The sequence below is a fragment of the Doryrhamphus excisus genome, linkage group LG2, assembly GCF_037039965.1.
Source record: "Doryrhamphus excisus strain RoL-2023G ecotype Guam linkage group LG2, RoL_Dexc_Guam_v1.1, whole genome shotgun sequence".
In the NCBI taxonomy this organism is placed as follows: Eukaryota; Metazoa; Chordata; class Actinopteri; order Syngnathiformes; family Syngnathidae; genus Doryrhamphus; species Doryrhamphus excisus.
Genome location: NC_136358.1, coordinates 8,401,434 through 8,428,370, shown reverse-complemented (window position 1 = coordinate 8,428,370; position 26,937 = coordinate 8,401,434). Strand labels below are relative to the sequence as shown.

General features: G+C 40.8%; 1 protein-coding gene across 1 annotated transcript in view; it reads left to right on the top strand.

The window, feature by feature from the left end:
• pcxb (pyruvate carboxylase b) overlaps window positions 1–26,937 on the top strand; it is a 219,111-nt gene that overhangs the window by 73,330 nt on the left and 118,844 nt on the right. The window contains exon 11 of the mRNA XM_058066386.2: window positions 2,775–2,937. Within this exon, the coding sequence (XP_057922369.2) occupies window positions 2,775–2,937 (163 nt within the window). The remainder of the gene's footprint in view (window positions 1–2,774; window positions 2,938–26,937) is intronic.

Genomic DNA, 26,937 nt, shown 5'->3' with positions numbered 1-26,937 from the left:
AGTTAGTTTATGCATCAGTTCCTGTTTGTAATCACTTCCTGTCTTACTTTGTTTTGGGCTCCACATGCCTTGTTAATCCCTTCCACCTGTTCCTAGTTTGAATCACTCCCCTATTTACTTCAGGTGTACTGTCCTTGGATTGTGGAACTATTTCCGTTTGCTCTTTGTGTTGGATTGTTGTTGCTGCTTTACTGAGCATTTTATGGATGAATACTAATTAAATTCATTATACCCTTCACGTACATCTGCTTAGCTGTTCAAAGCGGCTGTGTCCCAATGACAAAGAACATAAATAAAACTAATTAAAAATAAATAAAAACAATACACACATATTTACTAATTATCACTTAATCTACTTTCTGCCTCAGTTCTCAAAAATACTGGAATAAACTTCAATACATGCCTAAGAATGTATTGATAAATACAAAATAATCAACAAAGCTCAGTATGGCTTTCGGAAAACCGGAACCACCGCAATGGCAATAATTAATACAATAGAAGACATTACAAATGCACAATAAAGCAGTTGGTGTATTCATCTCAAAAGGGCATTTGATAGAAGAACTCACTTAATTCTTGCGTGAGGCAAATTGACTTTGTGGAGAACCACATCCTCCCTTTCCGTGTGGAAGTGGTAGGTTTGGCTTCTTATTTTGTCCAGCTGCCCCACTCATTGTTGAGTCATTTGTTGGGGTTATACGCACACACTGTACATGGTGACCCATGTCTCAGAAAAGATAAGGTGTCAGACCGTGTGTATCAATCACATGACGAATGCCATAGTGATGGATGGATGATAGGCTCTCTCTATTTCTACCCACACTCCATTTGTGATGGACCGCTAGATAACGATCTACTTATTGGGCACCACTGGTGTAGAGACAGCAATGAGATCCTGTCATGTAAATAAGATGAGACTATTTTTTTTGTATTTGTTTCATAAAAGAGGGTATACCGTTTGGTGAAATTCACTCAATATTAATTCATGGAATATTTTTTTACTTAGAGCATACATTTTTAGAGCGCTATAGACATGAAATAACACCCCTATAGTCACCTTTACAACACATTGCTCAGCTGTAATGTGCAGGCTCCGGAATCACTTCAGGGACAGAAGAGACAGCCAGCGCTTTAAAGGTACCCACCAGTTTGTTTGCTCAACACCTAAGAAATGGTTTCAAATGGAGTGGGGAAGGACGACAAAAGCCAGAAACATAAGACTTCCACATCATGTCATGTGTCAACAGTGTAACATCATGCCTGGTGACCAGAATACTGCATATAAATAGTTTTGTCAATTTGTTTTGACTAATAGTTGACGAATGGTTGTTTGTCTCTTTGTGCCCTGTGATTGGCTGGTGCCCGAAGACAGTTGGGATAGGCTCCAGCATGCCCTTGTGAGGTTAAGCGGTATAGAAAATGGATGGATGGATGGATGGATGGTTTATGCTCTCCCTTTAATATAAGACAATTAATGTTAATTAATTAATCATAACAATAATACTATTTGGAAAACAATAAGAATACATTCTGCACAGCGGACGAGTGGTTAGCGCGCAGGTCTCACAGCTAGGAGACCGATTCCACCCTCGGCCATCTTTGAGTTTGCATGTCTCATTGTGCATGCGTGGACTTCGGTTTCCTCCCACATTCCAAAAACATGCTAGGTTAATTGGCGACTCCAAATTGTCCATAGGTATGAATGTGAGTGTGAATGGTTGTTTGTCTATATGTGCCCTGTGATTGGCTGGCGACCAGACAGCTGGGATAGGCTCCAACGCCCCCGAAACCCTTGTGAGGATAAGCGGTAGAAAATTAATTCATTTTCATATTTATTCCTAGCTAATGATAAACAAACTGTGACAAAACCACCTAGTCATGGTCACATTTGGTTCCCGGTGTCATGTCATTACGTCAACATGAACATGAACAAAAGCTGAAACAAAAACAAGACGTTGGCGTCTGTCCGTGCACTCCATGGATCTGCTTTGTCCACCAACACATTTCACACCAGACTGAAGCATAATTGTCCTTCTGTTTGGCCAGAATGTGAACAAGCGCTAATTGAGAGGTGTGTGCAACTGCAGCCAAGATGCTCTCCGCATTGTGAGCACCTTCTGGAGTCTGGCAAGAGTGTGCATTTTTTTCTTGTTGATAGGTCATGTAGTTTTACCCGGACACTATTTTTTATTTTTATTTTTTTAAAGTCAGGTTCCATCTTGGAATTGTTAGCAAATAACCACCCACTGTTCCTCTTGGCTTCTTTCTCATGCTGGATCAGGACTGAATAAGAATTTGTATAATGAATGAGCTACTGTTTGGCATTCTTGCTGTAAAATTCTGCATTTCAAGCAGAGGAGCCGCATGAGCTGTTGGACAGTTCTGTTATTTGTCATTGCAAATAAAATATTTCTTGACAGGCATGGGAGTCTCCAACCTGATAACAGCACATCCTCTGCTCTAATGAAACAAAGAAGAGACTCGCCTTTGAATGCAAACTGGATTTGCTATCAGGAGTCGTTCTTTCTGCATGATCAAATTACACCTTTGTTATGTTTTAATCTAATTTGTTTCGTATTCGACGGGGTATTCATGTGGGATTTATATCCTTTCATGCGTTGCACATTCATTTGTGCTCCAAAAAGTCACCCATCCACGGCAAATCTACACCCTCTCTATCTTGATTTGTGTCTCGTTTGCACTACTTCGTGGTGTTGTAGTAAAAAAAGATGGAGACACAATTTCCAGCAGGCTCTATTTGTATCTGTCCTCAGCGTGGACCTGGTGCACGCCCAGCTGAACGTGTGTTCGGGTCGCAGCCTTCCAGAACTGGGCATCAGACAGGACAAGATCCGAGTCAACGGCTGTGCCATCCAGTGCAGGGTGACCACCGAAGACCCGGCCAGGGGCTTCCAGCCTGACACCGGCAGGATTGAGGTAGGCCTCATTTTGGTTGTGTTTATATGTACGTTGTTTTAATGGTGCATTTTCTCATCCTTGTCTTTATGACTCAGCTTCAGTTGTTTATTTCTTTATACTCCATTTGTTTTTCAGGTAATTAAATGCTAATGAAAGCCGCTAAGAGTCAATAAAAGCAAAACAGCTATCTGTTATTAGAGATAATGGCAGTTTTGACCTCAGACGGGATTGCAGAGGAGTAAAACTTATTACGTACACGGTGTTGCTTGTTAAGTGTGGTTCCAACAAGGTATACTGTACTTCTTCTGCCAAGTGGAGTCAGTGCGGTGGTGGATGCCATAAATGAAACGTAGCCATTGCGTTGTTTGTCTCCTTGAAATATGATTTAATTTGCCGCGCGTTATTGGCTTTGCTATAAAACAAATCATCAGTCTATTGGAGTGAGAGGACCCTTTTTATGTGTGCACAGCTTCATTTCAATCATTTATGCTCCACGTTTGTTTAGTTAAGTACTTCAATTACCACCACGCCGTTGTTGTCATTAACGCATATATTCCAGCATCATCAGAGAATCGGTACAGCGTGTAGATCAGATGGCTGTTCTATTGGCTTGTAGGCCATTGTCGCTTTCAGGCTGTGAGAGTTTACAGATGCTGGAAAAAAAAGCAGAGCAACGAGGCCGTGAAATAGCTTGTGACCTTTCCACTCGCATGACTTTTCTGCCTGCTTTCCTGCCCGTATTCTCGGCTTCTCTTTCCCTCTTCCCTCACACACACTAAGACGCTTAAAAAGACGTACATATTTTTCCACATCCTTTGTATCCTCCTCATCTTTTATCTTCGCCCCCATCGCCGCTTTCACCAAGCCCCTCCCCACCCCCACATCCTCGCCTATTTTCATCCCTCTATCTGGACCCCCCATCTCTTTCCTCCTCCCGCTTCTTTCTCCCCTGCACCATTTTGCCATGCTGTTGAGTTATGAAACGTGTTGACACAGTGAAAACCTCCCCAGTTGCCATACATTATGAATGAGCCAAACACAATCAACACACAAACGCAGGAATGGCGAGGATATGAGCAATGGATGGATAAATGATTCATAAAGGGCAGCGACAAGGTCATTTACCAGTCAAAGGAGGACAGGGTCAGTTGCTTGATTGACTGACGGTATGTGTTACTCCTGTGTGGCTTTTGGACCTGCTAGAATGCAAGAGAGTAAATTGAGTGTAGCACGTAGGAGTGCAGTTCAATACTACCACAATAATAATGAAATTATTCATATAAAGGTCCCCAATTATGCAAAATGCACTTTTTAATGAGGCTGTGGTCAATGTTCTAACAGTAGCATGTGCCTTGGGTCTGTTTATGATCTACTAAAGGTGAGAGAAAAAGCAGGCTTCACTACACATTAAAATACAGATCTGCTGTCAGTCAGCTACAGATGTGTAAGCACATGGGCTTAACATAGCACAATGTTGCGATAACTGTAAAGCTGGGACTGTACCTCACATACAGTTGCTATGCTAGTGTTGCTAACATATGTGTCCTCCATTCCCTCAAATGGTGTAACGTCACATAGTCATCCTCCTTCAGTCCCAGAAGAAGTGACAAAAAAAAAAAAAATCAACATTCTAGCATACATAACTAGGCCTGTCGCAATAACCACATTTTTTAGACAATTTTTTCATGAATTATATGGCATAATAATGCAAGAACATTGGATCAAAATTTATTTCTCAATGGTAAAATTCCTATAAAATTCAATAAATGATAAAATAAAAAAATAGGAGAGGAAAATATTAAGGTAGTACTAGTACAGTTGATGGTTTTATTTTATTTATTTATTTTTTTTGATGGTTTGCTTTTGAATATATTCCTTTTTTCCACACTTCCCATGTGAGCTCCCCACACCATGAGAGCGCAGTCCAGGCACAGTGAGGGGTAACTACTGCTGTAGCTACAGAGCCGAATTTTCATCTGCCAATGTGAAATTAAATGTACTTTGTACAGGCGGTGGCGCTCTAGTACTTTTTTGACACTCCTCGTCCAACCGTCTTTGAGAGGCCGACCCCCGTGTGGTGGCCCATATAAACAACAAGCAGCCATGAGAGAGCAGTTTGGGAACAGTGATGGGGAACTACCGTTATTAATACGGAGCCGAATTTTCAACAGCCAATGTGAAATGTGATGGAGAAGTAACTAATTTCACCACTGAGCAGATTGAACCCTCTTATCATCCAGCCTGTGCGGTAAAGAGAGAGAAGAGAAAACCAAACATTCATGCACATGTCAATTTATCAACTTTATCATTCAATTAATCAATTATCATGACAGACCTACATCCAACCAAAGAAATATGCCTTTCAATGTTATTCTGCAAAAATAACACTACACTCACAATACATTATGGTGGCAAACTAGTATAATATATCATGAAACCTTTAAGTTTGTGACTGCATGCCATGCATCTTCCAATAAAATTGGTTATTATGTGTTAGTTAATGCCACATGTATATTTAAAATGACTTCAGACCAATAATGGTCTTTGGAATTGAAGCCTTTCAGTGCTTAGCAATGCTTTTCCAAAAGCGAGGTGCTCAAAATGCAGGGTATAATAGACGGCGTGTAAAGGTGGTAATAAGAGTAAACAGAGGTATGAGGAGTGATGGATGTCATTGCATGAGAGTGGTGTCAGCCGTGTTGACAGAAACGGAATAACGGGGACGGGTGGATTGCACGGCAGCAGGGTGGGAAGGGAAAAGAGAGAGAGAAACAGATCGAGGAGGAGGAGGAGGAGCATCAAAGCGACACCTTGACATTTTCTATTCTAATTTCATTTTCTGTCGTCACATTGAGAGGATGTGCCGACAAGCTCTTGACACATCATCTCTGTGAACTGTGATCCTGCTCTTATACTTGCTAAGTGGATCGCCACAAACATGGCTGCTATCCGTCTGTACTGCTGTCCATCCCTCCTTTTTTTTGTCTCTTCATCAATCCCTCTCCACATTCCATTTCTCAATACTGATTAAGTTCAGATGTCTCCGTTCCCTACGCGCCCATAGACAGGTAATGAAAAACACTTCTCTGCCTCTTGTCTCTCTTGCTCTTTTACATTCCTTCATTCTCTCTAGCGTTCCTCCATTCCTCCCTTTCCCTCATTTTGCTCCCACCGCTGTCCCACCTCCTCGGTTGCAAGTAATAAGGCCAATTCCTGCTGTTCCTCTCTCCTCCGTGTTCCTATTATCCGCCTCCTCCTGACACCCGGCATCTCATTTCACTTCCTCTCCCTCCCATCCTGCTACTATTCAGTGCGTTTGTTTTACCCCAAGCAAAGCATGTAGCTCTGGAGAGAAGCATAATCCTTAATCTTGCAGTGTTTCCCCCCCGCCTGGAGAGAGCGAGAGAAGCAGGACTAGCTCAGTCATCATTGTTTTGACAGTCAAAATTGGAATATTTAAAGAAAAACTGTTGCCTCATAATTTATCCCATACATCAGCCATGACCAAATAGCGGACCTCGGTTCAGATACGGACTTACAGTGGTGGATGCGGACGTAATGACTTCTATTGCGTGCAAACACGGTGATGTCATTCAATGAAATTGTTTCTCTACTTCCTGAGAAGTGAATGAAAGAACCATGGCTGGCTTCAGAGTAAGGAAAGTGAATGGACAAGCCGATATATGTTGGTCAAAAGCGGCAATGTGAGGCGTCATTACCAGACAAAACAGATCATTGGAGGGGGGGTGTCCACCCAAGCGACACTTCACCCAAGTGTGATCACGCTCGGAGAGCGTGCATAATAACGTAGCCCAGTAGGAAAAATCTCATAACATATGGTGGATATTGGGAGAAAACATACCGTGTACAAATCTGTCACTGATGGGAGAGTTGCAAAGAAGTCAAATGTATAACAGAAAGAGGAATTGTGTGACAAAATCAAGCAAACAATAACAAAATCTGAAATTTAACAGGTTTTATTTTAAAATGACAATCAATTACTATTGTTATTATTATTTACTGTAATCTTTGTAGTCAAACCTTCCATTATTTTGTCACATTTGGTTCTGTTGTGTGCCAAGTCAATTGCATTGTATTGAAACAATAGGGAGATGTGCAGGGTTTCATTATTACATTTCGTATTCTTATGAGCCAGTCTGACTGATGCAATTTAAGGCAAAATGAGGTTTGGGTCTTCAACGTGAAAACATTTGCATAAACGGACCGAACACAATTTGAATTGAAGACCCCTGCAATGCATCATGCATCGTCCCTTCCTATGTTAAGAGACGCTATTTGACCCCCACCTCCTAATAATCCTGTCCATCCTGGCGCATTAGCATCCATCAGTCAATATGTGACACCTTATGATGTATTGACAGCATCATGTTTTATGTATGTTAGTACCGCACAACTCAGGATGTATTGACCAAAGGAAGGGGAAAATATAAAGATTGTGGCTTCCACTCTTTGGAAAGAGGGATATTTTGAGGCTTTTTGAGGTCAGTGAGCCCTTACAAGGTGTCACGTTAACATTGAGAAGGTTACACGTTCCAACGCTCAAGACGTGAGCAGAGAGCGGCAGTGCAGGTTTCCATGGCGAGATAATGTTAGCTTTCTTTCCAATGTCTGTGTGCCACTCATGGCCAAGGTAATTATTGGTGCAAATTAGCACAGTGACACCTTTGGTGTGCTCTACCCTCACTTCTCTGCTCATACCTTTGTGGGCTGTTGTCCATTTGGCCACCTCACCCGAGCACCTGGACAATTTCATCCGGGCAGAAATCTTTACTAATGATAGAGCGCTTGCACAAAAATCGTTGCTAATAATACAGAGCCAGACGTTTTAATTGCAAATATTTGACAGTTGAAATTGGTGATTAATGTTCATGCTGTCTTCACGCTGCTTTGTGCACGTGCACGTCAATACACTGAGACTATTTGTGGTTATTTGTGACCGTAATGGAAAATTCTGAAACATGCACCAATGCGTGACTGCCCTACACCCCCGAAATGATCCTTTATTGTGTGAGGACTGGCGAACGATTAGAGGAAGCAATCAGCTGAATAGATTCCTTTTGGATGCTCCGACCGATGCAGTCATTGCGAGGAGTTTCATTTATTGTGCAAAATTAGATGTGATGTGATTATTTCTTTTGAGGAAATTGGATCATGTCGCAGATTACAATAAAAAGCAAGATTCATAAGAAAGATTATAAAGGAGATGAGCGTGTGCTAGTTTTCCGCTTGTCTTTGTTTATGCAAACGGTTGACAGTTAATGCAGAACGCCCTGCTGTCGACCATAAAGCCGGCACTAACATGTTGTTTTTAATCGCTCAGCATATTTCCCTCTGCTGTAATGACTGTCCTATCGTGCTGCACTTTCCATTTTATTTATAGAAGTTGGCTAGACTTTTAGATACAGGTGTGTGTTTGTGTGTAAGTGAGCCTGTCTGCTGCCTCTGCCATTCGTGTTGTTTTTGCCAGAGCGTTCCCCTCATCTATCATCGCCTGTGTTTTCACTTTCTATCTGCTCATTGGCGCGGCGCTTTCCAGCGTTGTTGTAGTCAATCCTCATCTTCTCCATCCTTTTACTTCCTTTGTCTCCTCGTGTCAGTCACGTGCATGGCTTTGTTTGCGCTATCTCTTTAAGTGAGCTCTCCTGCTTCCTATAGCGTCCTCCTGTCTTGATGATTTCCCTTCACGTTTTTTTTCCCCCCGGCCCATCTAATATTTACACTCTTCTTCTGTCAACCCCCCTACCCCTCTCAGTTTATTTTTACCTCTTCCATTCTTCCTTATGGAAATCTCCTTATTTGTCTTGTCTTGGTTTTTCCTCGCTGCCGCCCCTTTCAAGTCAGAATCACATCCTCAATATTCACCTTCTCTCTTGTTTCCTCATTTTGCAATAAACCTCCTTTCTTCCACAGCCTTGGCCGTTTTTCATTCTTTCCCAACTGTTTGTCTATAAGATTTGTCTCCATTTGTCTGCGCTGTCCTCATTTCCTCATCCGTGCTCAATCCGTCCATTTTGCAATCATTTTCTTCTCGCTCACTGTGCTATAAATATGTTTTATTGTATGCTTATCCTAATGCCCATAACTGTAGGGAGTGTCGGGAATATTAGAGGAGGCTCGTGTGTTTTTGTTGTTGTTGTCTTTTTGCACAGTTTGCACAAAACAGCCACACTTCATTTAGGAACATTGTGTGTGTGCGCGTGTGTTTATTCAGCAGGAGGGATATCAGGTTGCTGGCTAGAGGGAAGCTAAGGATGCAAATTATCACAGCAAGCATTTCATTCAGCATGTTAGCATGCAGGCCTTATCTCTCTGTTATTATTTGGAGAAAAAAAATGTCATACTTTGGGGACATTTTAGTAAAGTTACCTCTGTACTTTTTGAGATTATTTTTTTCATAATTTCTGAACTATGGCGTGTACTGGTAAATAAATATTAAACTGTCCTCTTCACCACGCTGTAGTCCAGCCTTTGGAAACACACTATAAGGAAAGCCACACTTTAAATCTTGTAAACCTACCTACACTAAAGGTTCCCAGCGTCCTTCTTTAGCTCCGATGATGAGACGAGCAGTCCAAACAGAAGAATTCTACACGTGATCAAACTTACTTAAGATTTGTCAGCTCAAAACACAATCAAAGCATAAGATTTCAAAACATGATATTAAAATTAATTTCTGGGGATCACAATAGATGAAAATATTAGCTGGAAACTTCATATTACAAATGTACAACATAAGGTGGCCAGAAATATTTCAATATTGAACAAAGCAAAATTTGTTCTCAATCAGAAATCATTGCACACTCTTTATTGCTCATTGGTTCTACCATATCTTACTTATTGTGTGGAAATATGGGGTAATAACTATAAAAGCAATCTTCACTTGTTAAATGTACTGCAAAAAAGAGTAGTAAGGATAATTCACAATGCCGCCTACAGAGAACATACTAACTCCTTATTTCTAAAATCACAAATACTTAAACTTGCTGATTTGGTTAATTTTCAAACAGCTAAAATCATGCATAAGGCTAAAAACAACCAATTACCTAAAAATGTCATCCAATACTTCTCTACAAGAGAGGAGAAATATGATCTCAGGGAAGAACTAAATGTGAAACACTTATATGCTAGGACTACGTTAAAAAGCCATAGCATTTCAGTATGTGGAATCAAACTATGGAATGGATTTAGTAAGACCCTTAAACAGTGCACAATGATGAGCCAATTCAAGAAACAATACAAGCAGTTGATGTTTGCTAAATACAAGGATGAAGAGTCTTGAACCAGTCATGATGTGCTATATGTATCACTATATTGACACTTACTATGGTACACATTATGTCATTGTATGGTCATATCACCTCGTACTTCGGTACGTGACAAAAATAAAATTAAAAAAAACTTAAACTATATTAGGAAAGCAGGAAGTGAACAAATGTAACAGTTACTGATTGTAAAAGTACCAGATGGAGGGGTAGGATTTAATAAGCTTTGCTTCTTCCTACTCCTTTTGGACATGTGGAACTGTGAACTGATTATGTGATGCACTCAATTGTAATCTGATGCATGTTCAAATGAAATAAAACCATTACCATTACCATGATATCCGCATCTACTCATCCAATTCGGTGCTCCCAGAAGCAGGTCTCGAAGCATCATGGAAACTGTAGTTCTTTTAGCCATAAATTACCTGTAACACCGTATAAAATGCATGGTACAAAGCAGCTTCTTCCTTCTCTTTCGGGTTTTCCCTAAACCTCCTCTTTGGTCTCCCTCTATGCCTCCTACCTGGCAGCTCTAAACTCAGCATCCTTCTACCAATATGTTCACTGTCTCTCCTCTGGACATGTCCCAACCATCTCATTCTGGCCTCTCTGACTTTATCTCCAAGGCTGCTAACATGTAATGTCCCTCTGATGTACTCGTTCCTGATCCTATCCATCCTGGTCACCCCCAATGAGAACCTCAGCATCCTCATCCCTGCTACCTCCAGTTCTGCTTCCTGTCTTTTCCTCAGTGGCACTGTCTCTGTTGCAGGGTTCAAAGCATCTTACACACAGGAAATGATCGTACTTCACACCTTTTCAATCAAAGTTCCAGTGTTCAAAGGCATGTTTTAACCCACAAGTCACTAAATGACACACTATGGCATTAATGACTCCTCATGATGCCACAGCCGGGTGTTTATTGTACAGCAATGTCAAGATATTCTCCAAATAACAGCGGCAGTGAGGATGAAGACCTTCATCCTCTAACCTTGTCAAGTGAAATAAAAGCACATATTGAAAATGCATTTGTTGTCCATGTCACACGAATGCATAGCAGCTTGTGATAAAATGACCACTTGATTGACTCTTTACACAGACGCTGTCAAACTTTCTCCTCCTGAGCCCAATTTCCTGCCGCAGCGACGTGTCTGCAACCTCATTGTCTTGGGCACTTTTAAAATTCCATATTAGTGACAGCAGTCACGTCGTGTCGAGAGCGCGACCACTCAGCGCAGTCCGCTGCATGCTAATGGGGGGCCACCATTGTCAAAGTCCCGTCTGTACCCCGACGACTGCGCGATAAACATGACATGAGCCGCATGATGTTTTTTCTGTGTGCGTGTGAGGGAAAAACACGATGCATCAGCTGGTGGTCGTTGTGATAAGTGACAGGGATTTAATTAAGCACGCAATTAGTTTAGCCAACAACACTAGTGTTGGACCACTTTTCTATTACAGACGCAGCTGTCTTGATCAATATTTATCACTTTCGATATGGCAGCCAGGCATTAATGTCAGCTGCTGTTACAGATGGAAAAAGATGGCGAGGGGACTGCAGATGTGGCCTGTGTGATTTATATCACCAGGCCACCATATGTAGCTGCTCTTGTATTCTTACTACACATCAAAGCTGCACACTGAAATGCTTACTGCGTAACGTTGCCATCACCCGACAGCCACTTTGCCTCTCTCCTGGTACACATGTTAGTGCACCACCCTCCACTTCTCATCCTTCCTCCTCTTGTCTTCATCACCGCTCCCTCCTGACCCTCAGCTCTTCAACCACCATTTCTTTGCTCATCTTTATTCCGTCTGTCATCTTGTTAATTTTGCACTTCTTTCATCTTATCCCTCACATGCAGTATGTGCCTAATAGATTCTCCAGCCCACACCGGAGCAAGCTCCTTTTTTGTATGTGATGCATCCGTGTGTGTCTCTCTGTTTCGGTCTGGCGTTATCAGCTCGTGCAGACATGCCGCTCCTCCCCATCCATCCTTCCAGTGCAAGGCAGCGAAGAAAAGGATAGACAGAGAGGTGCAGCAAGGTGGAGGGAGAGACCACCAGAGGAGTCTGTTTGCACCAAACACTGTGGGTCATCCAAAATGAAATAACAATGACAATAATGGCGGCGCACCAATATCAAGTCAGTGGTGTGGGTGTTTGCCCGCGAGTTGCCAGTGTTCTGTGTTTTCTGCTGATATCAAGAGCGGCGTACAGGTTGTTGGTCACACAGCTCGGGGCGTGCGTGCGTAATTTCTTTGTGACAGTTGGCCTGCATTAAAAAGCAGCCTCTCTAGTCCGCCCGGGGGGGAAGAAGATATGGAGTGTTTATGATGCAGCATCGCTTGGAGAGAAAACAACAAGAAAAGCGGAGTAGGAAAATGGGAAGTGGAGGAAGTTTGTGTGTCAGCATGCAGAAGAAAAGGTGAAGAGGGGACAAAGAGAGGTTTTTTTGTCAGCCATCCACAGAATGAAACGAGAAAGAAGGGGGGTCTGTGTTAGCATTTTGTCCTCTTTTTTTTAACGCTTGTAGCCAGTGAAATGTCATATCCTGCCAGCCTTCTGTTATAGTGGGCAAAAGGGCAGTATTGGCATACCCACATAGGGGCAAGACACAATAGAGAGACAGCAATCCCAGAATGATATTCCTTAGCAACTGTCTAAATGGGAGAACATCCTTTTGTACTGCACTGCGTCACACTGAGAGGTTCTTCCAATATTGTGTGTGGTTAAATTAGCTAAGCAAAACCATTCTGAAAACATCATCTTTGATGTAGCACTTGTACAAGTCACATTTGTGTATTTGTTGAGGTCCAAATCATTCCAATGCAAATGAACCTTAATTATGTGGTACATTCCACACAATACCGTCTGGCTAGACTAATGTTCCCTATAGTTAACATACTACAATAAATCCTAAGGCTATTTAGATCCACAGAGTCCAGAACAATAAATCATATTAACAGCCACTTATAACCCCACAATCAAGAACATTTACACCTTTAGATGGCAAACAAATCCCAGAGAATGAATCTCTGTGTAATGTGCAAGGTGCATATGCTATTTTGATGACCCAACATTGTAAAATTACCACAAACACACAGCAACTTGGCAATTTAATTTGATGCGTGCATTCCACAATAAAGTCCTATTTACCTCTTGTAGGTATTTTAAGAAACACACAAAAAATCCATTAGGGATTTCACCTACTTTTGATGTGAAACAAGAACATTTGTGGATATGGACAGACTTATTTACAAAACCCAGGCATTGCAAGGCTAAACAATAGGGCCTACTGACTACGTATATAAACATTTGCAGGTTTGTTTTTGGGACAGCTGAAAGGGATGTTGTGGAGATTTTATGTAAATACAACAATATAAGATGTTATAACAATAACAACAAGATAATACATTAATTCAATTGTATTACATGGGAATGTTAGGTAATGGTTCAATTTGTCTTTGAACATGCTCACAATTTACAATGAAATACAACACTACAGCACAAGTGACAGTAGTGCATGTACAAGTTAGAAAGTAATAGTACAAATGTCATTAATATACCACTTGAACTAGTTTGGTCCCAGTATAGACCCCTGGGGTACTCAACATGTAATAGTACAAATGTCATTAATATACCACTTGAACTAGTTTGGTCCCAGTATAGACCCCTGGGGTACTCCACATGTAATAGTACAAATGTCATTAATATACCACTTGAACTAGTTTGGTCCCTGTATAGACCCCTGGGGTACTCCACATGTAATAGTACAAATGTCATTAATATACCACTTGAACTAGTTTGGTCCCAGTATAGACCCCTGGGGTACTCCACATGTAATAGTACAAATGTCATTAATATACCACTTGAATTAGTTTGGTCCCAGTATAGACCCCTGGGGTACTCCACATGTAATAGTACAAATGTCATTAATATGCCACTTGAACTAGTTTGGTCCCTGTATAGACCCCTGGGGTACTCCACATGTAATAGTACAAATGTCATTAATATACCACTTGAACTAGTTTGGTCCCAGTATAGACCCCTGGGGTACTCCACATGTAATAGTACAAATGTCATTAATATACCACTTGAATTAGTTTGGTCCCAGTATAGACCCCTGGGGTACTCCACATGTAATATTATGCTTCCTGTAAGCTAGGTAGCTATTAACCCAATTCAAAACTAATCCTCTCTTTCTCTACTTTTCTAATTTTGTTCTTCTATTTTGTCAAATTCATAAATACTGCAGCTGCACACTTTCTGTGGTCTATGGCGTTGGTAATTTCAGTCAGTGCCATGGAGGTTGAAATATTAGCTCTGTATCCTTATTGACTATCTGCGAGTAATTCATTCTTATTAATAGATGTCTTCAACCTGTTATTGTATAGCTTGTAAATTGTTGTCGAAAATTGTGGTATTAAGGAAGCTGGTTTGGTCTGATCTGAACCACTTAATCTCTTTTCATTTTGTTAGAAAATGTATCAGTCTAGAATGATAAATTACTGATGTACATCAGCGGTTCTACGATCTCATTGGTAACCCTTTTTATTGTTTTCATTTCAATTCCATAACAGTCGGTTGATGTTTATTCTTTACAATTGTTGACAATATCAACAATTTCCTGTTTATTTTATCACCTAAGGCTAGAAAATAAAAGCAATTGTGAATATGAGAGAAGATGGAAAATAAGTCAGGACCATTACACAAACAGTGATCAATTGCCTGTACAGTACAGCCATTTGGAATTTCCTCAAGAAGACAGAAACAAGAAGTAAGAAGAATAGTACATTCCAAATGGTTGTACTGGCTATGAGCAATGTTTGTATAATGCTTCTTATTGATTTTCTATCTTCTCTCAGATCCGCAATTGCTTGTTTTTCACCCGTAGACAGTATTGTCATTTTGATACAATCTACACAGGCAAAACATCACCTACCCAATCTGAAACTGTGTGTAGACATTCAGTGCTATTTATTGATTGAATAAGCAATGCCATTCAACACACCTGAGCAACAAAACACACCTGTCAGTCACATGATCCATTGCTTTTGCTCATATTTTGCAGATTATGTGGGTTCAAACAAAAAGAGCTATTTTCTTGGTTCTTCACAGATTTGCAAACAATATACATAACAAGGACTTTTATTTATTGCAATTTATGCAAAAAAATACATAACAGTAAATAAGTATGGTTATTCAACCATTGTATTCAACCGCAAAACAACATCATTTATTTATATTTTGGAAAACCAGTGTTAGAGGAATGACTGTATAGGTTTTGTAGTTGATTTAGGCATTTTTATGCTTGAAAATACTTAGTTTAGTCAAAAATGATATACAATTTGCTCCCATGAGTATATTTTTAAGTAATAATAGCCCGTTTTCAATCACGAACCAGCAGGATTTAGGAGTATATGTTTTAAAAATCTTTAAATTCGAATTTGAAGTGGCGAGGGATGATTGTATGTACAATATCAATATCAACAATGTTACAATACGAACAAAAAAGAAAAACACAGATATTAAAATATAAAAATAAACATAAACGAATGATCATTCAATACTCAGAGAACCCTTGTTATCAATATGATAGATAATCGGATCGATTCAACTTCAACATCATTTAGCATTTCCCATGAATATTTTGAAAGTTACTGTTGGTGTCTATTAAATAGCTGCATGCTTTCGCTTCCATATTCTCTCCATTATTAGCTCCCATTCTGCTTTGCCTGCAAGCGATGCATGTATAATGTATTGGCTTTAGGCGGCTCGCTAAGTATCCATCCCTCATCACGCACACTCCCAGATGACACTTCCTGAGGTCACGTATGACCTGGTAGATGTTTATGATGGAACACAGGATTCCTGGAATGTTGTTGTCCTCTCCCAGGAGCGCAGCCAGACAGTATTTAGACCAAATATGTTAAAGGCTATGAAATGAGAGAAGCAGCCCTCCGGCCCCCCCGTGGTGTGTTCAGTGGGGTGTTTATAAGTAACATCCGATATCTAATAATAGTCTGGCAGATTGGCCACGTGGGGTCGTGTAATGTTATCAAACAACTTGCCTGGTAGGGCTGCTGGGTCACCTCATAACAGCATTGTTGTAACAATGTTGTCAACATCTGCTTGGTGCGCCAGTCCTGGTAATAATCTGTCAGCGACGCAACGCTACAATCATAGATAATGCTCCCTGTAACTTGGTATTTAAAATGCTGTTATTAATTTAGGAAACCAAAGGAGACACAATGGAGGCTAAATCACTACCAATCATCATGATTAGCATTTGGAAAGATCGGTACCATGAGATACAGTGAAGAAAATAAGTATTTGAACACCCTGCTATTTTGCTATTTCTCCCACTTAGAAATCATGGAGGGGTCTGAAATTTTCATCGTAGGTGCATGTCCACTGTGAGAGAGATAAACTAAAAAGAAAAATCCAGAAATCACAATGCATGATTTTTTAACAATTTATTTGTGTGATACAGCTGCTAATAAGTATTTGAACACCTGAGAAAATGAATGTTAATATTTGGTACAGTAGCCTTTGTTTGCTATTACAGAGGTCAAACGTTTCCTGTAGTTTTTCACCAGGTTTGCACACACTGCAGGAGGGATCTTGGCCCACTCCTCCACACAGATCTTCTCTAGATCAGTCAGGTTTCTGGGCTGTCGCTGAGAAACACGGAGTTTGAGCTCCCTCCAAAGATTTTCGATTGGGTTCAGGTCTGGAGACTGGCTGGGCCATGCTAGAACCTTGATATGCTTCTTACGGAGCCACTCCTTGGTTTTCCTGGCTGTGTGCTTCGGGTCGTTGTCGTGTTGGAAGACCCAGCCACGACCCATCTTCAATGCTCTGACAGAGGGAAGGAGGTTGTTCCCCAAAATCTCACAATACACGGCCCCAGTCATCCTCTCTTTAATGCAGTGCACTCGTCCTGTCCCATGTGCAGAAAAACACCCCCAAAGCATGATGCTACCACCCCCATGCTTCACAGTAGGGATGGTGTTCTTCGGATTGTACTCTTCATTCTTCTTCCTCCAAACACGCTTATTGGAATTATGACCAAAAAGTTCTATTTTGGTCTCATCTGACCATAAAACTTTCTCCCATGACTCCTCTGTATCATCCAAATGGTCATATGCAAACTTAAGACGGGCCTTGACATGTGCTGGTTTAAGCAGGGGAACCTTTCGTGCCATGCATGATTTCACATCATGACGTCTTAGTGTATTACCTACAGTAACCTTGGAAACGGTGGTCCCAGCTCTTTTCAGGTCATTGACCAAGTCCTGTCATGTAGTTCTGGGCTGATTCCTCACCTTTCTTAGAATCATTGAGACCCCACGAGGTGATATCTTGCATGGGGCTCCACTCCGATTGAGATTGACCGTCATGTTTAGCTTCTTCCATTTTCTAATGATAGCTCCAACAGTGGACCTTTTTTCACCAAGCTGCTTGGTAATTGCTCCGTAGCCCTTTCCAGCCTTGTGGAGGTGTACAATTTTGTCTCTGGTGTCTTTGGACAGCTCTTTGGTCTTCGCCATGTTACAAGTTAAAGTCTTACTGATTGTATGGGGTGGACAGGTGTCTTTATGCAGCTAACGACCTCAAACAGGTGCATCTGATTCAGGATGATACATGGAGTGCAGGTGGACTTCTAATGGGCAGACTAACAGGTCTTTCAGGGTCAGAATTCTAGATGATACACAGGTGTTCAAATACTTATTTGCAGCTGTATCACACAAATAAATTGTTAAAAAATCATGCATTGTGATTTCTGGATTTTTCTTTTTAGTTTATCTCTCTCACAGTGGACATGCACCTACGATGAAAATTTCAGACCCCTCCATGATTTCTAAGTGGGAGAAATAGCAAAATAGCAGGGTGTTCAAATACTTATTTTCTTCACTGTACCTCCTTGGTTTTCTTTATTGGGAGTTACATTAACAGTAACCCAGCAAGTAAAACTAAATAAACATGGAACATAATATATGCAGTATCTGACAAAAGTGAATATGGCCCCCACATTTCACCAAAGATATTTCTTACTGTACATTTTGTCAAGGGACAATACTACAGAAAGTAAACTTGGTTATACTTCAGAGTAGTTGGTGTATACATTATCTACTACAGTAGATAGTAAATTAATACTACAGTATTAATTGGCCCTGTACCCTAGAAACCGCCCATGAATGATACGGGAAAAGGCCGAAATGATACTGTGTCAAAGCCCAGGGCAGTGATACTGATAAAATATAGAGTTTAACCATGTCCAGTATCAGCCCCCGTAGCTGTCCACTCAGAGCGCACTGCTCTGATATCGTGCCCGTGAAACAACCAATCAGAGAACAGCACGCAAGTGCTTAGTGCCTAGTGCTTCTCCAGTCACCAAAAAACCCAAACTTGATTAATGGAACTTTAATTGTCAGACATTGATAAGATAAGATTGTTGATAAAATATTATTGTTGAAATATTTTTGCAATTATTGTGTTTACACTGTTTAGATATAATACATGTAATAAACTGAACATTTTCTGGAAACAAAATGGTCTTTTGATTAAATAGTACGTGATAATAAGCTCATGATTAAATAGTATGTGATAATAAGATCATCACATGGTTTGTCTGGTATCAGGCCCAGTATCATGCCCCCGCGTGGCAGTATCAGCCACACCTATAATTCACACATGATTTGTATTATTAAAAAGCTTATGAAAAAACAACCTAGTTTAGTGGTTTGCTTACCTGATTGGTTGAAAGAAGTTTGCCGTACCACGTTAAAAACGGGTTGAAAAGTCCAATGTAGCGTGTCTGTTGTCGGGTGTACTGCATGTGTAGTGGTGTATCCTCCCTTGCACAATTTCAGCCAAACTAGCTAATGCCGTCCCACACTGTCCATGGTTGAAACAGATGAACACAAACACTTCCTGCCCCTTCTTGTTTGGTGTTTTGGTGCCAATCATCCAAAGTAAAAAAAAAAAAAAAAAAAAGAACAATTCCAGGAGAATTGGAATGTCAGAACCGGTTCTAATGGATCCTCGATGCCCAACCCTAAGTCGGTGTACAGCTTGTATGGCAGTATGGAATTAGTGTCAACACAGCCATTTTTTTGTAGAAAGCTGGCAATTTGTATCTAATTGTGTCTTGGCGACAGCAAAGCATGATGGCCTGGGGATGTATGAGTGCTGTTGGCACTGGGAAGCTGTGTTTCTGTTATGGAAAGAGAATTCCAGTTGCAACCTGTGCAGCTCTGGTGAACTTTTGGGATTGACATTTTATTGTACGAATATGGACAGGCATCCCGTAGGGCACTCTAGTCAAGTCAAATTTATTAATATAGCCCTTAATCACAAAAGAGCCTCAAAGGGCTTTACAAGCTGGCAACAATTGACGACATCCCCTCATCTGAACCGCCAACCAGGCAAGGAAAAACGGAGGCGGAGTCTGTTATTACAATCTCATTTTGCTTTTTGCAAGAGTTCCAAGATTACACTCAAGAAGAGTGACTGCGGGGTATGACATCCAATTGCGATTTTTTCTTAATGTAATCATTCACATTGCCAAAAAAAATGAGACTTGCATTTGTTTGTAATGTGAATGTAATGTTTCCAGGAAGTGATGTGCATGCACATAAAACACAACATGTTTACGGAGGAAAACAATGTCTCATTTTATGGTCTGCCTGGCATATTTTTCAACGTGCACCATAGTCAACATTTGCTTAACCAAATAATTTTTTGCAATGGAGATGATGGATGGCAAGACTTTTGGCTGAGGCAGTTTGAGACGTCTGTTTCAAAGCGCCTGTGTGTGGGTAGTTGGTTCCAGCGGTGGTGGAACATGGAAGTCAGCTGATTCACTGACACAGATTTTTAGAATAATTTCCTGGTGACAAAAATAACTTGCCTACATCTGTGAATACATTTCCCCAACTCCTGCACTGCAAAACACGCCTTTCCATGATGTACTGTACAGATATGCTGTATGTGAAGGCTGCAGTAGCATAAGTTACACCTCAGGGGTCAAACTCAATTTAGAAAATCAAAAGAAAATCAATCAATCAGTAATAGATATAATAATAATAATAATAAAACTGCAAATAATAAAAACTTAAGAAACCACATATAGTTGGTGGGTAGACAAATTATTTTTTTCAGATTAAAATTAACAAAGCATTATTAGAGCCCTGTAGACATGACAAAACACGACTATAGTCACATTTATACTTTTTTTATTTACAACATATTGCGCAACTGCAGGGTCTTGAGACACATGCTAACTCGCAAACTAGAGAGCTAGCGACCTAAACGGTAGCCTCCAAGTTATTTCCTTTAAACTTAAATAGCCAAAAACTTACCACTTCCACACTGATAGGGAGGATAACTATTAACAGTTATTTAACCTTTAACATGAACATTAATCAAACGTAATAATTTTTTCTGGGTACATGATACCATACAGCATCCATATAAAACTTGCGCGGGCCGCACTAACATCAAACTTTCATATCAAGGCGGGGGCCTCAAACTAGTGTCCTGCGGGCCACATCTGGCCCGTGGGCTGCATGTTTGAGACCCCTGTTACACCGAGTATAGGATTGATATCTACATACAAAAGAGGCCTTGAGACTGCATTTGAAAATGACTGTTCAATGCTCAAAACTGTTCACAAAAAATAAGATACAGGTCACATATGAGTGTAAAAATCCAAATTGACATGCAATGTCAACATAGCTTAGGTAGCCAATGCTTCCTCTTTGCCGTGGAGAGACCAGACCTCAGCCTTGGCATATAATAGTACATCTTACAATCAGTCTTCTGACTCGCACCCACATGTACGTTCCCTCCAAGAACGTCCAAATCTTCATTTTTCCAACTGTGCCGGTGCCATTGTGGCCTTCTTTGCAGTTTATTACCTTTTTTGTGTCTAGGCACATCAGAACAGACGGCATGCGTGCAAGTGTGACTCAGACTTAACAGATCACATCGCTGCCTGTGGCCTGTTGGCCGTCTTTAGCCTTGCATGGATTGGATCATGCAGCTTTTCAAGTGCTAAAGACAACCAAGCCATGTTGTCCATTTGAGAAGGTGTGAAGTTGCATGAAGTGTGCTGCAAGTGGCACATGGAATTGCTGTGGGTGGCCGAATCATTTGGTTTCACTTTGCATTTAGAAACACACTGAAGTGAAATCAATCAGGTCCCTGGCTATGCAAAAGGGGCTTTGTAATAATGTAATACCAGTAATACACTCCTGATTGTATGTTTAAGACAAGTTGAAAAGTTGCTTAAATGTACATTTGTTATGCAAAAAGAATACATTGGACAAAACATTCTCAATAAGCAATTTTTTACAAACCAGCACAGCCTTTAAAAGGCAAAATATTGGCAACAATGTAGATTCGTTGTCAAGGATTCACACTGTCATGAAGGAATCAACATGAAAAAGGATTTGCTTTGACTGTCATGATTGCTTGATGGCAAAGGCAAAATAGGTTTCTCTTTTTTTCGGATTGTTGCGCCACATAAGCCAGTCCTCTCACAGCATGCCATTGCTGCTGAGCTTGGAATGAGCATTGCTGCTGCTGAGCCAAAAAAATTAACCGGCCCTGAGCCGGAGGATTCTGTTGGCTGTACGTCAAGACATGGGACAAACCTTGGCCCGAATGAAGGTTGTTACTGGTGCCGATTGCAGTCCAATGACAACGGACGGCATCCGTGAGAGAAGGGTTTTCAAAGGTCCTGTCTCATTCAATGCCACAAAATTGCTTGTTTGGATTGCCCCTAGTGCACAAGTGTCAATGGAGGGCCGAGACACTGCAGGGTTTCTCTCCAACCAGTTTCTCCAGAAGGTGATTTAATTGATGAGCTCCTTCCCTCGCATTGAAGGAGATGTTGATCATTACAATCACCTGCTTGAGTGAAAGGCTGGAAAGAAAAGCTACAGCGTCCTCTGCCCTAGAGCCTGTTGAAGAGCAGCAAAAGTGAGAAAAATCTATCATCTCCCTCACTAGTTTGCTCCATTTATGAGAGAAGAGGCGCTCAATGCCAGCTTTTGAAGTTGCGGCTTTTCACAGAAAAAAAACATCACATGACTCGCCCTTACCTACGTGAGGCCGTCTTAAGGATACACCCACCACAGGCTTCACTGCACATCTTAAAATGATGTTACATAGCGTTTATGGCATCTGTTACAGTGTGGTTAAAGGGGACCTATTATACTCATTTTCAGGCCTTGAGTTGTGGACTCTTATAGAGCGACTACACACAATAACCTGCACTCCGCACCTTTTCATGCAGTGTTTCCATGGGTTTCCTGCCTCCCGGCCAAAGTGGTCTGTAATTTAGTGCACCCCCAGGCACGCCTCTTGCCAAGCCCAGTCCCTTGTGATTGGTGACACTCCCAAGCGCTTCAGAGGACTTTCGTACAGCCGCCAAACCCTTTTTGTCAGATTACTTCACCAAATAAACACAGTTAGGACTAGGGATCGACCGATATGTTTTTTTTGGGGCTGATGCCGATACCGATTTTTTTTTTCCATCACCCTTAGCCGATGGCCGATTTAGCTTGGGCCGATATTTGTGGCCGATACTACTTTTGATTCCTCAATTTACATGAAAAAATGACCATGATAACAAATATTACAGGTCTCATGTTTAAACAAATATTTATTGAAATGTAAACACTGAACACAGTAGGATTCAGCTTTCTTAAACACACATTTAAACGGCATTATCAACTTTAAAAGGAATAAATATTCAACCATGTGCAAAACATTTCTGTCGTAGTTTAAATTTATCTAGCATCAATGTGATGACTGCTCCTCCGCAGCGTGACGGCAGCATAAAGCTGCCCCGGCGGATGCCTGACTTTAAATCATGCGGTGGAAAAATACATCGACGAACGCACGCGCGTATCGGCCGATACCGATACAAGGAAAAAACGCAAAATCGGCCGGCCGATGTATCAATCGATCCTTAGTTAGGACACTGAAATTACAGCTTACTCTTCTGACTCTTCAACATAACCAAGTAATATTGGAAAGATGGCAGACTTCAGCAACAGTTTGGCGGATAGTCCAGCTTTGTATTGGCCCATGTTCACAAAACCTTGTGAAGTGCAGTTGACAGCATATTTTTCTCTTGCTGGCCGGGAATCAGAAACTCCAGCCGCTTCTACCTGATGCTTGCCTCTTTAGGCACACCCGAACCTTGAGCTATCGCTTGAACGGTGAACAGAGGGGATCAGAATAGGGGTGCTGGGGATGCCCATATAAGGAAGTCTGGGTTGTGTTGACGTCAGTTGAACCCTGTGTTAAACATTCATTGGTCAGAATAGAGGAAAAGCATGACACGTAGGTCCTCTTTAAGTTACAGTGTATGTGTTAAATGTGGATAAAGTACACAAAATCGCTTCTTGGAGCCACTGCTGAAGACAAGTGTGGACAAACACACCTCATTAACATTACAGCTACAGACACACACAATTAGGCCTTACTAAAAGCCCTTTTAAACTGTCTAAATTCCAACCTCAAGGCTAGATTTTGGCCAATTTCACAATCAAAGTGCCAAGACGGCTGACATAAACAGCCTGTTTATGCGTCTATCCCTGCAGTATCAGACGTCCATGCTGAGACTCCATAATTCCTCCATCTCGTACTGTAGAAGAGGGAGCGCTCACCAGGGAGACAAGGCAATAAAGGGATGTGTGAGTGGGAGAGCTCACGTTCTCTCCCTGTCCATCCCTAGTGCGGCCATCTGCACAGAGTGCGATTAATCATCCTGCCTTCCCCAGACATTGCGAGGCAATGCGGTGACACTCCAAGCCTGCCTATGCATGTGTCTTTTTATTCTTCTGTCACGTATTTGCATGTCTAGTTGTGTCAGCGTTGCTTCCACAGTCGTGTGTGACACCAAGTGTGTATGTGTGTGCATGGATGTGCACGCTGTTTTTTTAGGAAGCATTCTATTTACCACAGTGCCAGCGGTGGTTATGACCAGTCCCTGTGGTCAGGAGGCGTTGTTGATGGTGTTAATTAGCCACACGTCCCCAATGGTCCGCTTGACTGGAGCGCAGGGAGGGAGAAAGACAAACCTTGCTGGTGGGGATTGGGGAGAGTGGGGGGTTACGTCAGGGGTGACAGACGAGTGTGCCTCCTTAAAATTACCTCACTGTGCAACGTACTCACATACTCATTATGAGTAATGAGTAAAACATTTTAAGTAAGGACAACTTCTACTAAAATTATGTTCAATGGACCAACAAGATTGAGAATTACGTTTTATTAAGAGGAATTTTACCTTGCATGGACTTGATTATAACATCTCAAGCACTTTCTAAACATTAGAGCATAAAGTTGATCCAATTACCTTTCTAAAATATTGAAAATTATTATATGCATTTAAGAAATAAAATGCTTGATTATCTAAATAATTCAACTAATTGGTCTTTCATTACTTTGTCAAATGTTTAATTTTTTTTCTGGTGAATTTATTTTTTCTTTATAAACAAGCAGAAATATGTTTTTTTCCGATTACTCAATTAGTCAACAAAACTTTCTTTAGAATAGTCGATTACTAAAATATTTGATAGCTGCAACTCAAATTATTATTTATTGTATATTATGAAGGTATATGTAAAAAATAATGTGTCTTAATTTTCAATTACACACATATGCTGCTAATTTCTGTTTTGTGAATTAATTTACATTATTAGATATATGCCTTAAGATATATGCCTTTATTTGTCCCACAAGGGGACTAACCCATATGCTCTTTTGTTGTGCTACCAACTAACATTATAAGAGCTGACCTATGTGCATTTATGCACATCATTACCATTTGTGAACAAGGACAAGGTGAAAGGACGGATCAAAATACACATCTGTCTGTGCGGCGTTGCAGAAAGTCATACATATAGGTCTCAGACTGCATGGTGTGTTCAAGGGCCCCTGAACACAGCAACAGCAACTCCTGAAGAAGACATATTATGTTGTGGTTGTTCGAGCACATTACGTAAATCTTAGTGTTTGGTGCTAACGAAATCAAGCTGTTTTTAATTTTTATTCACCGACACCCCAAGGCAATCCCTGGGGATATGCATACCCCCCTTAAGGAAACAAGGCTGGATACTATAGCCATCAGCAAGGCACAGCATGTTGGGATATTCTTTCCTGTTAAGGTTTTTTTTGTCTTCAATTATAATTTTTTGTCCTCAGTTAGGATGGTTGCCGCCCTGCGTCTGCTCTTGGGTTGGCCGGTACCGATGATGGCAAGTTTCATCACACTGCTTCTTGTTCTTCTTTGTCCTTGTAAAGCAACAAAGACATAACAATCACGAGAATACCCTAAATAGCAATGTCATTTCACTTTTTCATTCTACTTCTTGAAGATGAGCAATTGTGTTGGATTTATTTACTGCTGCAACAGAAAAGGAAGAGAAGGTGGTCCACTTGTCCTTTAACACCACAGGGACTTTTACCCTGGCAGGAGAACGTGCTTACAAAAGGCATGCTGCACATGGCTGAACACAACACAAGATGTGCATGAAGTACACTCTTTTTAATGCACATTTTATATACAACTTACATACTATATGATTATATACTAATGAATGAATGAATAATAGTTTTAGGTTTTTCTTATATAACCCACACAAAAGAAAACGTAATTTGGCCAATAATAAACTTAACCTAACTGTTAACATTAAAAAAAAAAAAAAGATACCCGAAGAAGCTCATACAGCTGTGCAATCATTGAATATAGTCATTGAGCTAATCATTGGAATACTGTGCCGCTTGTGAGTCAGTGAGGAAATGGTAGCCAATCACAAGCTCTCAGTGCACTCACAACATTTTAAAGTTTTTCCATAATGTATTCTGTCCAAACAACGCATTCATTAGTGCTTTGCGGGACGCTGCAATGACGACAGCCTCCCTCTTGGCTCCTCTGGCTCCCTCTGGTGGACTGACACAGCATTGTCAGTGCCATCCATACATTTTCTATGCCAATGGTTTGCTCAGCCGAAATGCATTATGGGGAAATGTTAATACTGTATTTTCCACACCATAATGCCACCAGATTGTTAATCATCCTGGAATCTTCTCTGATTGGTTGATCACTGCCAGCGTACGTATTACATCTCTGCATCATCGGGAAATGGTCCGGCAGTCAAGCAGAGCGCTTTCAGCAGTAGCATCGATTTTTTACAGATTTTGGAACTGGTGCCCCGTAATTTTTTTGTCAAACTGAAGGCATTTAAGTGTGCCTTATAGTGTATGAAATATGGTTGTGTTTTTTTTTTTTTAACTCATATTGTTATACCTTTAGAGTGTTAAGTCGCTGTGTGATGAGTTTAGCGTTCTTTGTAAGATGACACCTTGAGTCAGTTATATTTTATCCTGTCAAATAATAAGCTGCCTGGTCCTCACAGACTCATGTGTGCTGGGCATCTTATACATGTAGAAATGTGGATAGAGTGTGGTTCATGCAAGTACCGGGTTGTTGATTAACTGAATATGACTCATAATACAGTTTTCAACATAGCATAATACATACATTACTATTTTTGTTTAGCAAAGATATACTGAATTAAGTGATGATAACACTTTAGATCTGCTGCCTTAGTTGTTACAGTGCGTCGTTCTTAAACAATCACACTCGTTAGAAGATGGAAGATTTCCCAGAGGGGATGAAAGGAGATCATTGACATGGAAAAGGATAGGG